The sequence below is a fragment of the Anser anser genome (genome assembly GCF_964211835.1).
Source record: "Anser anser genome assembly, chromosome: 3".
NCBI classification, from domain to species: Eukaryota; Metazoa; Chordata; class Aves; order Anseriformes; family Anatidae; genus Anser; species Anser anser.
The window spans coordinates 42501771-42514872 of record NC_139722.1 but is presented as its reverse complement, the minus strand read 5'-3'; the positions used below and the strand labels follow the sequence as shown (position 1 = coordinate 42514872).

At 40.8% G+C, this 13102-nt stretch overlaps 1 protein-coding gene across 3 annotated transcripts in view; it reads left to right on the top strand.

The window, feature by feature from the left end:
• Positions 1–13102, top strand: part of LOC310896257 (uncharacterized protein) — a 51516-nt gene that overhangs the window by 23701 nt on the left and 14713 nt on the right. For 2 of the 3 annotated variants that reach the window (XR_014581317.1, XR_014581318.1), the window contains one exon: positions 2873–3716. Coding sequence is in view for 1 of the 3 variants with exons in the window: in XM_083828321.1 (XP_083684447.1) it covers positions 2873–2994 (122 nt within the window). In the remaining 2 variants the exon portion in view is untranslated. Of the gene's footprint in view, positions 1–2872; positions 3717–13102 lie in introns of those variants that run through there. The other variant, XM_083828321.1, reaches the window with a different exon arrangement.

The window sequence follows — 13102 nt, the reverse complement described above, 5'->3', positions numbered from 1 at the left end:
TAGTTAACCTGGCTTATATTAAGTGGCTATTATAGGAGAAGAACTATTCTCAAAAAGTGTCTGCCTATTTCTGATGATGAAAAAATAAGACTTCACAATTAGCTCAGAAATGGGTACATAAACATTTCTGATGTTTGTATTTATTAAATTAACTTCCTTTTTTATGATGTATTATACTATGGTTTTAATAACATGGCTTTATATCGGGCCTAAATAATCCATCCAGCAGATCACTTTGAAGATGCTAGGTGTCTAGTTCCAAGCTCCATGAAATACATTAAATGGAGCCAGACATGACAATGCACATTTTTAATTTTGGTCTTTATTGTTTAGAATCAGCACAGTTTAATAGATTTGCTTTGCCAGTGAGCCCCAAGATCTGCACAGCTGTATATGAAATGCGCATATGTGAACTTCATTAGTGAAACATTGGTAGGAGGCTGAATATTTAATCTTCCACTAAATGGCTTTACATGGATCTTTGAACTATATATCTAATTTGGGAGTTGAGGTTTGCAAACCTAAATGGTCATGCCATGAGTACCATCTACTCTCTAAAAACCAGGCCCCATCTCAAACTGAGTTTGTCCTAGCAGTGGTATCTGAAATGGAACTAGACAAAAGAGAATCCACTTACTAACTACAGATGATATAAATTGCTTTCAGATCTTTAGGTGATTGAATGACATACAGCCCTAAACCTGAATCTAGATGTCAAATGTAGCAAATAGTAGATACATCAACTCTTCCCCTTAACAGCCACTAAAACGTCACCCATTTTATACACTAATTTTAGGATGAGATGAACTGAAGTACTGCTATTTTCCTGTTAGCTATTTAGAGCATACAAAGAGTTAGTTTAGATGAAGAGCTTTTTAAGGAGCCTTTTAAGGGAGGAAGGGTGGATGAATCCCATTTTCAGTAATCACTTGACTCTTGAAATTGAGCCTATGATCAGGTTCTATAAGACTATATAAGCAGGGGATTCTTTTCGGAGAATGTGACAGACAAACAGAAACAGCCACTGTGACTCCTTTCAGTCCTTAACCCAATCAGAGTATTAAGTAGCAAGAGTGTGGAAAAAAACAAAAAAACGAGGTTTCACTCTCTATGGTAACCATGCAAAGCAAAGCAATCACAGGTTATTCTGTGCTGCACTTAATATTTTACTTAAATTTCATGAAAAAGTTTATATTCCTATCTGGAAAGATTTTAACAACTTTCTTACTTCCTTGGAGCTCCACCCAAAATGCCATGTAGTAGCTCTAAATAGCTCCATTTCAAGGGACCATGACAATTAAGAAAAGGCAGAGTGATTGCTTAAGCTGTTTTGAAATATTGGCTTGCTGCCTACACAAAACTAAACAAAGGCTTACTCTGGCTTTTAGGTCAGACCAATACAAGCCAAGCTTGAGCTCTGATTTGCCCCATACAAGGAAATATAATGGAGTGGAAGCAGCAGCTACTTAATATAGGAGTTAAAATTACCCGTGACTGAAGTGAGCACATCAATCAAAAGTTTTGGCATGTAATGAGCTAGAGAAACTGGTGTGGTAGGTTTGGGGGCAGGAAAAAGCTTCACTCTGTATTCAGCAGTTTCCAATTTACCATGACATCCCTTTGCATAAACCACCCGACTTCCAGCAGGTGGATTTTACAGGCATTGTGCTGCCAGCACAAAGATGGATCAAGTGAGAGCATTCAAAACAGCTTCCTGTTTTGTATTCTTCATATCAGGACTCCATGAAGTCTGCCAAAATTCTTAACATTTTTAGAAGCTAGATTACGAAATAATTAAAGGACCAGAAAATCAAGATGAAAATGTGTCAGCATTAATTCATTGCACAAGCAAAAGTTCTTTCCTTCTGTCCCTGGAAAAATAATAAAATAAAATAAAATAAAATAAAATAAAATAAAATAAAATAAAATAAAATAAAATAAAATAAAATAAAATAAAATAAAATAAAATAAAATAAAATAAAATAAAATAAAAGTAGCTATATTAAAATGTATCAGAGAAAAATACTCTAATCTTTCTGAGGTGTCTTCCTAATGCATGCATGTCATTCAGAGTTCATTGCAGTAACAAATAGCATATCCTCTTTCACCACCTGAATGCTTTTGGATTTATTATTCCTGTCTTGATCTTTTAGGGAAAGATACTGACATGTTTACATGTCTGAAATTATTAGCTAAAAATTCTCTCCTAAAAATATAATGATCGCAAAAGTGCATTTGGGAAGAGATCAGATGTATGTGATGACACTTTTCTATAAATGTCTTCTAGGCATCTATATATAGGGGATCAAATTCTTCTTTCAGACTCCCACATGGCAGTGCAGGTTGTATAGGAAAACCTTAAAATCATCTTAGAGAAGATCACAGGCAGTGCAGGGCTTTAGGGTATGCTTCTGTGTTAGCACATTGGAAGCCCTGTGTTCTCTGAAATTTTCCTTTTTATTTTATTTTTTCTTAACAGGACATCCTAAGGCTTAAAAGCAGACCATGCACTTACTGTTTCTACCCTGTTTAAAAAAAAAAAAAAAAAAAAAAGAGAGAGAGAGAGAGAGAAATTTAGTTGTATGTTGCTAACAATGTTAAAACATTGAAGGAGTGTTAAATTTGACTCTGATTGATGCTACAGGACCCCTAACCTACCCAACTGGATGTTCACTCTGAATCAGAGCAAAGTGTATAACACAGATGCTCTTATAATTGCTCTACATTAGAAAAATCTAGTGTTCAATGGTCCTGCAATTTCAAGCTCCTTGGAACAATGGTCTGATTAAAGGATACACTGGTCTGTGTATTTAGACATTAAACATTACAGACTAGAAACAGTTAATTTGAAATTGTTTTCCTTTTTTCTTAGTTATGCCCACTCCAGGACACCAGTTTCAGCCAGGACAGGAGCTAGATAAGGTGGAAGAGAAGGAAGATGAGAAGGAAAACTGCAGACCTACAAGAACTACAGGAGCAGACACACTTTTGCAGGTTGATAGTTAACTTTAATGAGTATGTTGTCCAGAAGCTGAAAAGTAAACAAAGAATGTTAAACTAAAACCAGAATATAATTTCAAGAATGTTTTACTTGATCTGGACACATAATTGTTAGCTGGGGAAAATAAACAAACAAACAAACTAGGTGAAATCTAGGCCCCAGTAAATGTTTGCCATCAGTTTCTGTGGAGGTAGGATTTTCCCTCATCTTTTCCTCATCAATGTATTGCTGGAAATTTTCTCTCTCTTGTTCCTTTCTAACACAACAATGCAAATCTCAGCACACAAGAGACAAATGTCTCCTTACAATTTCATCAGACTCTCCACACTCTTGTTCTTCCGTCATCATCTCATCTGTTCCTCTTCTCCCCACAAACAAATTGTTTATGAACCTTTTTCTCTTCATTAAAAATGCTTTCAGTAGCAGGCTTGAAAGAAAAGGTCTTCATCAGCCATTTAGTTTACCATATTATTAGTGAAAGCAGAAGCCAGGGTTAATATTTTTAGAAGTGCAGAATTTTAAAGTAATAACAATATTAAAAATCAGACAATCTTTTTGTCTTCTTGTTTTGCTTTCAAAATTATCCTTTTTGTTTGGTCAGAGAAAAGTTAAAAAGGTATATCTTCATTAAAGAGCATGTGTTTTAAGTCTGGCACTCAATTGACACGTAATGGCTTTAGATCAAGATGATTCTTTCAGCTTTTTATTTTTTTTATTTATGTTTTTATTTTATTTTATTTTATTTTATTTTATTTTATTTTATTTTATTTTATTTATTTTATTTTATTTTATTTTATATTTTATTTTATTTTATTTTATTTTATTTTATTTTATTTTATTTTATTTTTTTGGCTGACTAAACCTACAACCCAAGCCCTCATCTATCTCCTTCTCCACCTTTAATGGGATAAAATGTTCTGAGCTAAAGCCAAAAAATGTTTTGAATTTAATCTGTGATATTGTCTCTCAGTGTCTTGTTTTAAGGCTTGACAGCAATTTGTTGTTCTGCATATTTCATGCAACTTAAAATGGAATCAAGATATTCCATTAATATAGAAAAAAAAAAAGAATAATGAAGCTATTATATCTGCAATTAAAACCCAATCTAACAAAAGTATTTCCAGGGAGATATATCAAATATTCATTCCTTGCATCAGAATTTGTAATTTCTTTTCTTTTAAAGAATATGACAAATTATGATAAACATTCCAAAAGGTATTTCCAAATTTTAAAAGAAGTTTAGTATGTTTTAAAATTCCTAAATTATTCCTTAATGACTTAGGTTCCTCAACCTTTGTATACAGTATGTTCATTTTAAAATTGTTTTCACAGTTCATTGGCTTTACTGAAAGGGGGGGGGGGGGGGAGGAGTTTATGGATGAGCTCTTTGGAAAGGAGTACAAGCTGCCTGCATTAAATGTCAAAATCAAGAAAGAAAAAAAAGTTACATGACAAATGAAAATATAATTAAAGAAGGGTAATAATGCTACAATTAAGATTTTAAAAGAAAATCTCTCAGACAAGGCAAGTTGGTTAAACCAGGACCTGATTTTCTCTAAATGAAAACAAGATGGAATGCTTATTTTCCCTACTAGCCAGGGATAATGCCTCTTTAAGCTAAAGGAATTAAATGTCTGTTTTTATCCGTCTTTTCCCCCTGCAGTACATAATCACTGCCTGTCACACTTTGATGTCATAATCATCCACTGAAGCTTCACTGTTAAAGAGTAAATCTGCTTAACTGAAAAAAAAATAATGCACCAAGACACTTGCTTTTTTTATTGCCTCAGTGGCAATAGTGCTGAATTAGAGGCTCACTAACAGCACTAATGTCACTCTGGCCTTACTGAAGGCAAAAGCACATTTTTAAAACTTAACCAGTTTAAATAATAACAATAAATGTTTGCTACTAAGTAAGCATAAAGAGTCCTTTCTTGTATATAGTACATGTGAGCAGCATGACCTCAGTATCAAATTGTACTTCACAATATCTTTTTGCAACCATTTTTCGATACAAGGAAGACATCTAAACCTTGGTATAGATTTCATCTGTGAATGAAATGCTCTTTTATGTATTCAGTTTTTTCAAAAAGATTGGTTTACATTTGGAACAACTGGTTCAAAATGAAGACAGTATTCAGTTCACTTCTGGAACAAAGTTGAAAGTTGTTATCCATTTGATGTTGTATTATATTCTTAATTCCAAGTGAAAGTGTTAGTTTTAGTTTAAAATTTTCTCTTATTTATTTGCAGCACTCTAAATTTTCTGTTGTTTTTCTTTTTTTTTTCAATTCCTGTCCAGTTTTTATCTAACCTACTGAAGCACTTAACATATGATTCATTGTGTTACTCTGCTAAGATTAATTACAATAATCAATGAAGATACAGGACTTTCTTATTTCCAGTAATTGTTGACATTCTCCTGCTGGACAACATACTATTTGGTCAGCTATTGTAAGGAGAAAAAATGAAATCAAAGAGAGAGAATAAAGAAGAATGAGACAGCCTGTTCTCAGTATCAGTAGCCAACATGCTTTGTTTTGTATCTTTTCCTTTTTATTCTGTAGGGTTCCCATAAGTCAGTTCCAATTTCCCTTAAAAAACAGCTTCTCAGTGTAAAAGTAAAGCTGAGTGTTAGCATCAAACCTCAGGAAATCACCTCTGTCATACAATTTGTGGCATTTTATTTTATCTTTGATATATCACGAAGAAATCTGCCCTCCCATCCATGCCCCCCCCCATTTATTGTAATAATAATGTTAATATTAGCAACAATAGGAACACCAATGCATTTCCAACATTATTCCAATGCAATGTTGTTGGCAAGCGCTCTTGAACTAGTACTTATTTTATAATAGTGAGGAGCTGTAGTAGGATGCCAAAAATACCTCTTTGCTCCATAGAATACTCAATGTTCTTTTTATTATATTAAGAAGTTGATCATTTGAGTTTAATTATCCTTTGGTAAGATAGTATAATACTTACAGAGCAAACTGCTTTCCCTATTATATTTCTCTGGTGTTTTTCCTGCCTACTGGGTTTCCAAAGAATATTTCTCTCTACAGTATAGGGGTAGAAACTGTGGCTCCAATATTTTTTTGTACTCAATGCAGATAATTGCTATAAAATCAGTTGCCTCACTCAACAGAGTAAGTAGAAAAGATTGTCACATTTCATTACCTTTATTATGTAGCAATTTTAACCTAGTTTAGGCTTTGACTGCCTCACTAATAGTCAGAGTAGCCAAAGAAAAAGAAGCTCATTTGTGCATAGTCTCAACATTTGATCAACTGCACTAAAAAGCCATGGCGGAAGGTGGGGGAGGAAACTGATCAAGGAGTACAGATACCTGTACTGATGTTAAATAAAACTGATGCTGAAAACTTGATCTCAAACGTACCATTGTGAACCTAAAATGTTTCTTATTTTGTACCCTTAATTACAAAACACTAAAGAGAATATAGATACAGTGAGGTTCTTGTACACACAGACAATGATGAAAGAATTGGAACCATAAGACAGCATCTTTTGGATCAATGAAAGAAACAGTTCTCAGAACAACTGCCTGTCAGCTGGGACATGATGATCTCATTTTCTCTCCTACTACTCTGAATACACCAGTTTAATAACATTATGGACACTTTAATACATTACACTCTATTAAAAAAAAAAAAAAAAAAAAAGGAAATAAATTATATGTGGATTTCTTCTAAGATCCAGTAACTATTGTTTGAGTTTCTAGGCCTGTTCTTTCATTATCACAAAATGAGTTTCTTTTCAGAGCCAGCAGAACGGTTTGACACAACAAAAAAAATAGCTCTCCTCCCCCTTCCTATTAGACTCTCAGGCCACGTGTAGGTCTGCACTGCTGCACTAAACATAATGTGTTTTATAAATCAGTCAATTCGTGCTTCTCCACAACAGCAGACTCAGCCTAATGGTGCATGCTACTTTTAAATATAGAACTTTTAAACTATTTTTTTCCTTTGGCATTTGTGAATGTGAGGAACCAGTAACATTAGCTGAACCCAAGTATTCTGCAAGGGAGCGTGTCTGAGTCAATGTTTGTCACTGAGAACCAAAAACAGTTCTGATTGGTGTCTTCTGTCCTCAGAAGTCAGGCCATGCAAATGAGGACTACATTTGCATGGTAAATTGGGGCTACATAAAGGGATGCCTGATTCCTATTGGCTTTGTAAACTTGCTTCAATAGGAACCAAAGAATGGGAATTATGCCATGGAATGCAGATACTAACTAATGCATTTTTAAATAAGTATCAAAGAAGAGAGGTTACGTCAACATCATAGGGCCACTGTTGACTTTCTGTTTTGCAGTCTGATATAATTTAGGCCACAGTTCAGTAAAGTGATTAGATGCATTTGAAATGTAAATATGTAAATAGCTTTACTGACTCCAACAGAATTGCTGATGTCTTGAAGCCATAAGTTGCAGAGAGGAATAATGTCTTTTGATAAACCTAGTGATATAGGTAGGGAAAGAAATACAAATTTCTAGGCACTAAACCCATTTTTCTGTTGAATTTCCTAGCAAAGGACCTACTTTAGCAATGGATCGCTCCCCATAAACCTTGATTCTTTTTGTAATCATTGGCCATTGCAGCTACTGTTCTCTTCCATTCTTAATTTTAGGAATTTTATGTACATATTTAAGAACCAACTGTATCAGAGACTTGGTGAAAGCTGAGATATTTTACAGTAATTCAAATGACAATAAGTATATTAAATTCTTAAAGTCAGTACTGATGTGGCTGTACTCTAACATTTAATTACATGTGAGCATCAGAGCATCAGCCATCTGATTCCTGGCTGATCTGTCATGTGGTAGTTAGAGCAACACAGTAACTCAGATTTCCATTATTGCCCTAAGCACATGGTATATAGAAAAAGGGTGTCATCCATACTCTGGCTTACGCATAATGCCAAAATTTTTATCTCCATATATATATCACCTACATAGTTGTGTCATGAAAACCAACTAGATCAAATAGACCTGGACTAGTTTTATGTGTGTAAGTGGTTAAAAAGGACTTTTTTTTTTTTCTTTGGTAAAAGAAATCTTTCAGATTATCAAACTTTTTCCTTTCAAAAATCATTGTTCTTTGAAATTATTCAGTCAGCTCCGAAAGGACCCAGGGCAACTCAAAAATATAATAATAAAATTTATTTGTATATATTTATATATATAATATATTCTACATATATATATATTTAAATAATAAAAATTAAAAAGCCTGTATTTAATGATAAAATTTCTGTGCAAAAATAAACTGAACGTAAGTATACCATAGGTCTGTGAAAGGAAAAAAAAAAAAAAAAGTTGAGGCAACATTACAGGTATTCTACTAATCTTATTTGCCAATTAAATCATACTTATTTTTCTATTTCTACAACTATTTTTTTTGTGTGTATGTGTATTGTGTGTATTTCTGGACCGACAATCTCAGTTGTAGGTCACAAAGTAGAACCTATACCCTTGAAAATAAAGTTTAAGAAAGGTAATATGAATCCTTACGAACTTTTACGACAATTACCACACTACACTGCAAGGTACCAGTTACTATTGCTTCTGACAGGTTTTTTTTTTTTTTTTTTTTTTTTTCATACATTGCTTGCACTTAGTTTTAGATTTTGAAGCCCTATATCCATAAAATAATAGAAATGCACTATTATTGGATGATTTAGTACAAACCACAGACCAAATAAAACTAAACTATCTCTGGCAGATGTTTTTCTAAACTGTTAATAATGTCCAGTGACCATAAAGGAAATCATGGAATGTGAGCAGCTAATTTTTTATTTTTTAATAGGCATTTCCACTTTTCCTCTTTAACTAGTATAATTTCAAAGATGTACATTGAAGGCCAGCACTGCATCCTATATACTGATGTAAGAACTCAGAACACATCTCTTCCATGAAAGTTCTATGGAGTTTGCTGATCACAAGGCAGTTTTATCATTAATGTCAAAGTAAGTGAATGTGTCAACCTCTCAAACATACAGCTGTGTATCTCTCTGTACAAACAAGTTTTTTCAAATGACTTATTCAATGGGTGACGAGACACTGGAAAGCAGCCACGCAGAGAGGGATCTGGGGGTTGTGGTTGACAGCTAGTTGAATATGAGCCAGCAGTGTGCCCTGGCAGCCAGGAGGGCCAGCCATATCCTGGGGTGCATCAAGCACAGCATCGCTAGTCGGTCAAGGGAAGTGATTGTCCCGCTCTACTCTGCGCTGGTGTGGCCTCACCTGGAGTACTGTGTTCAGTTCTGGGCACCACAGTACAAAAAGGACGTGAAACTATTGGAGAGTGTCCAGAGGAGGGCAACAAAGATGGTGAAGGGCCTCTAGGGGAAGACATATGAGGAGAAGCTGAGGGCACTGGGCATGTTCAGCCTGGAGAAGAGGAGGCTGAGGGGGGACCTCATTGCAGTCTACAACTTCCTCGCGAGAGGGGGGTGGAGAGGCAGGCGCTGATCTCTTCTCCGTAATCACCAGTGATAGGACCTATGGGAACAGTGTGAAGCTGAGGCAGGGGAAGTTTAGGCTGGACATCAGGAAGAGGTTCTTCACCGAGAGGGTGGTCCCACACTGGAACAGGCTCCCCAGGGAAGTAGTCACTGCACTAAGCCTGTCTGAATTTAAGAAGTGTTTGGACTGTGCCCTTAGTCACATGGTCTGAATTTTTGTGTAGACCTGTGCGGTGCCAGGAGTTGGACTTGATGATCACTTGCCGAGGCGACCGGCTCCGGGGCAGACGCGTGCTGCAGCGGAGCGCGGGATCGGGACAGGCAGGGCTATTTTTCGGGCATCGAGCCTACGTGAGGGAGCCGCCAGGCACCGGCAGCCCTCGTGAGGGAGGCTGACGAGGCGTAGGCGGAGCCAGCAGCGTCAGCGACAGCTCCTCCCCCCGGCCGTTCAAAGGCAGCCCTTAGGGAGCGCGAGTGACCAGGAGCGCGGCGAATCGGGCCGGCAAACAGGGAGTGACGCGGGGGGAGTGACGCGGCAGTTAGCGAGGCAGTTAGCGCGGGCAGGGCGGGCAGGAAGGGCGGAGCGCTCACACCCGCCCATAGGGACAACTCCTCCAACGGCACTCTCCCGTCAGCTGGGCTGCAATGGTCTCCACCAGGCACGGTGCTTTCTCTAGGAAGTCAGTACACACCCAGACCGACTGCCCGTCCAAACAAGCGGCAGTTCAGGTCTCCGGATGCGGGGAGTGTCTGAACCTCTTGCTGCCATCGGCGGGAGGCAGAGACTGCTTGCGTGAGGTGCGAGCAGGTGGACGACCTGGTCCGCATGGTGGCGGAACTCAAGGAGGAGGTGCAGAGGTTGAGGGATATCAGGGAGTGCGAGCGGGAGATAGACTGGTGGAGCGACTCCCTGCAGGACCGGAGGGAGAGGGACCAGGGTGAGACGCCCCAAAGGGGGGTGGACCCCCTGCCCTGTCGCCATCGGGCAGAGGGAGGGGACCTGCGAGTTGAGGAGGAATGGAGGCAGGTCCCTGCTCGACCTCGCAGGAGATGCCCTCCCCTTCCGGTGCCGCCTTCCCAGGTGCCCTTGAACAATAGGTTTGAGGCCCTGGAGCTTGAGAGACCGGTGGGTGAGGATGAGGTAGGAAGCCTACCCAGGAGGATGCCTGAGGTGAGGAAGTTGACTCCACGCCTCAGGACTGCCTCCACCAAGAAAGAAAGAAGGGTGATTGTTGTGGGCGACTCCCTCCTCAGGGGAACTGAGGGCCCTATTTGTTGGCCTGACCCCACACATAGGGAAGTCTGCTGCCTCCCTGGGGCCAGGGTCAGAGACATTACCAGGAAGCTTCCAAACCTGGTTCGCCCCTCTGACTATTACCCGCTTTTGATAGTCCAGGCTGGCAGTGACGATGTTGAAAAGAGAAGCCTCAAGGCTATCAAACAGGACTATAGGGGGCTGGGACAATTGGTGGAGGGAGCGGGAGTGCAGGTGGTGTTTTCGTCTATCCCTACAGTGGCAGGGAGGGGCACGGAGAGGACACGGAAAGCTCACGTGGTTAATAGGTGGCTCAGAGGCTGGTGCCAGCACAGAAATTTTGTTTTTTTTCACCATGGGGAGCTTTACTTGGCACCCGGCCTGATGGCCCCAGACGGGTCCCTATCTCCAAGGGGAAAACGGATCCTAGGTCAGGAGCTGGCGGGGCTCATAGAGAGCGCTTTAAACTAGGTAAGAAGGGGGACAGGGCTCAAACAAGGCTTGTTGGAGCTGTGCCGGGGGAAACAATGGCTAGGCCGGCGAAGAAGGCGATGGCCCAGCTGAAGTGCATCTACACTAATGCACGCAGCATGGGTAACAAACAGGAGGAGCTGGAAGCCATCGTGCAGCAGGCAGGCTACGACTTGGTTGCCATCACGGAGACGTGGTGGGACCGCTCCCATGACTGGAGTGCTGCAATGCCTGGCTATCGGCTCTTCAGGAGGGACAGGCAGCACAGAGGGGGTGGTGGCGTGGCTCTCTACATTAGAGAATCTTTCGATGTTGTGGAACTCCAGGCTGGGAATGATAAGGTTGAATCCCTGTGGGTTAGGATCCGCGGGAAGGCCGGCAAGGCTAGCATCCTGGTCGGGGTCTGTTATAGACCGCCGAACCAGGATGAGGAGACGGATGAGGAGTTTTATAGGCAACTGACAGAAGTTGCAAAATCGTCGGCGCTTGTCCTCGTGGGGGACTTCAACTTCCCGGACATATCCCGGAAACACAACACGGCACAGAGAAAGCAGTCTAGGAGGTTTCTGGAGAGCGTGGAAGATAGCTTCCTGACGCAGCTGGTCAGGGAACCTACCAGGGGTGGTGCCCCGCTAGACCTTCTCTTCACAAACAGAGAAGGACTGGTGGGAGATGTGGTGGTCGGGAGCTGTCTTGGGCAGAGTGACCACAAAATGGTAGAGTTCTCTATTCTTGGCGAAGTCAGGAAGGGGACCAGTAAAACTGCTGTATTGGACTTCCGGAGGGCTGACTTTGAGCTGCTCAGGACGCTGGTTGGCCGAGTCCCTTGGGAGGTGGTTCTGAAGGACAGAGGAGTCCAGGAAGGCTGGGCGCTCCTCAAGAAGGAAATCATGATGGCACAGGAGCGGTCCGTCCCCACGTGCCCAAAGACGAGCCGGAGTGGAAGAAGACCGGCCTGGCTCAACAGAGAGTTGCGGCTTGTGCTTAGCAGAAAAAAGAGGGTTTATAATCTTTGGAAAAAAGGGCGGGCCACTGAGGAGGACTACAAGGATGTAGCGAGGCTGTGCAGGGAGAAAATTAGAAAGGCCAAAGCTCATCTGGAGCTCAACCTGGCTACTGCCGTTAAAGACAACAAAAAATCCTTTTACAAATATATCAACGCGAAACGGAGGACTAAGGAGAATCTCCATCCTTTACTGGATGCGAGGGGAAACCTAGTTACTAAGGATGAGGAAAAGGCTGAGGTGCTTAATGCCGCCTTTGCCTCAGTCTTTAGCGGCAATACCGGTTGTTCTCTGGATACCCAGTGCCCTGAGCTGGTGGAAGGGGATGGGGAGCAGGATGTGGCCTTCGCTATCCATGAGGAAATGGTTGGCGACCTGCTACGGAGCTTGGATGTGCGCAAGTCGATGGGGCCGGATGGGATGCACCCGAGGGTACTGAGAGAACTGGCGGAGGAGCTGGCTGAGCCGCTTTCCATCATTTATCGGCAGTCCTGGCTATCGGGGGAGGTCCCAGTTGACTGGCGGCTAGCCAATGTGACGCCCATCTATAAGAAGGGCCACAGGGCAGACCCGGGGAACTATAGGCCTGTCAGTTTGACCTCAGTGCCAGGAAAGCTCATGGAGCAGATTATCTTGAGTGTCATCATGCGGCACTTGCAGGGCAAGCAGGCGATCAGGCCCAGTCAGCATGGGTTTATGAAAGGCAGGTCCTGCTTGACGAACCTGATCTCCTTCTATGACAAAGTGACGCGCTTGGTGGATGAGGGAAAGGCTGTGGATGTGGTTTACCTTGACCTCAGTAAGGCTTTTGACACCGTTCCCCACAACATTCTCCTCAAGAAACTGGCTGCTTGGGGCTTGGACTGGCGTACGCTTCGCTGGGTT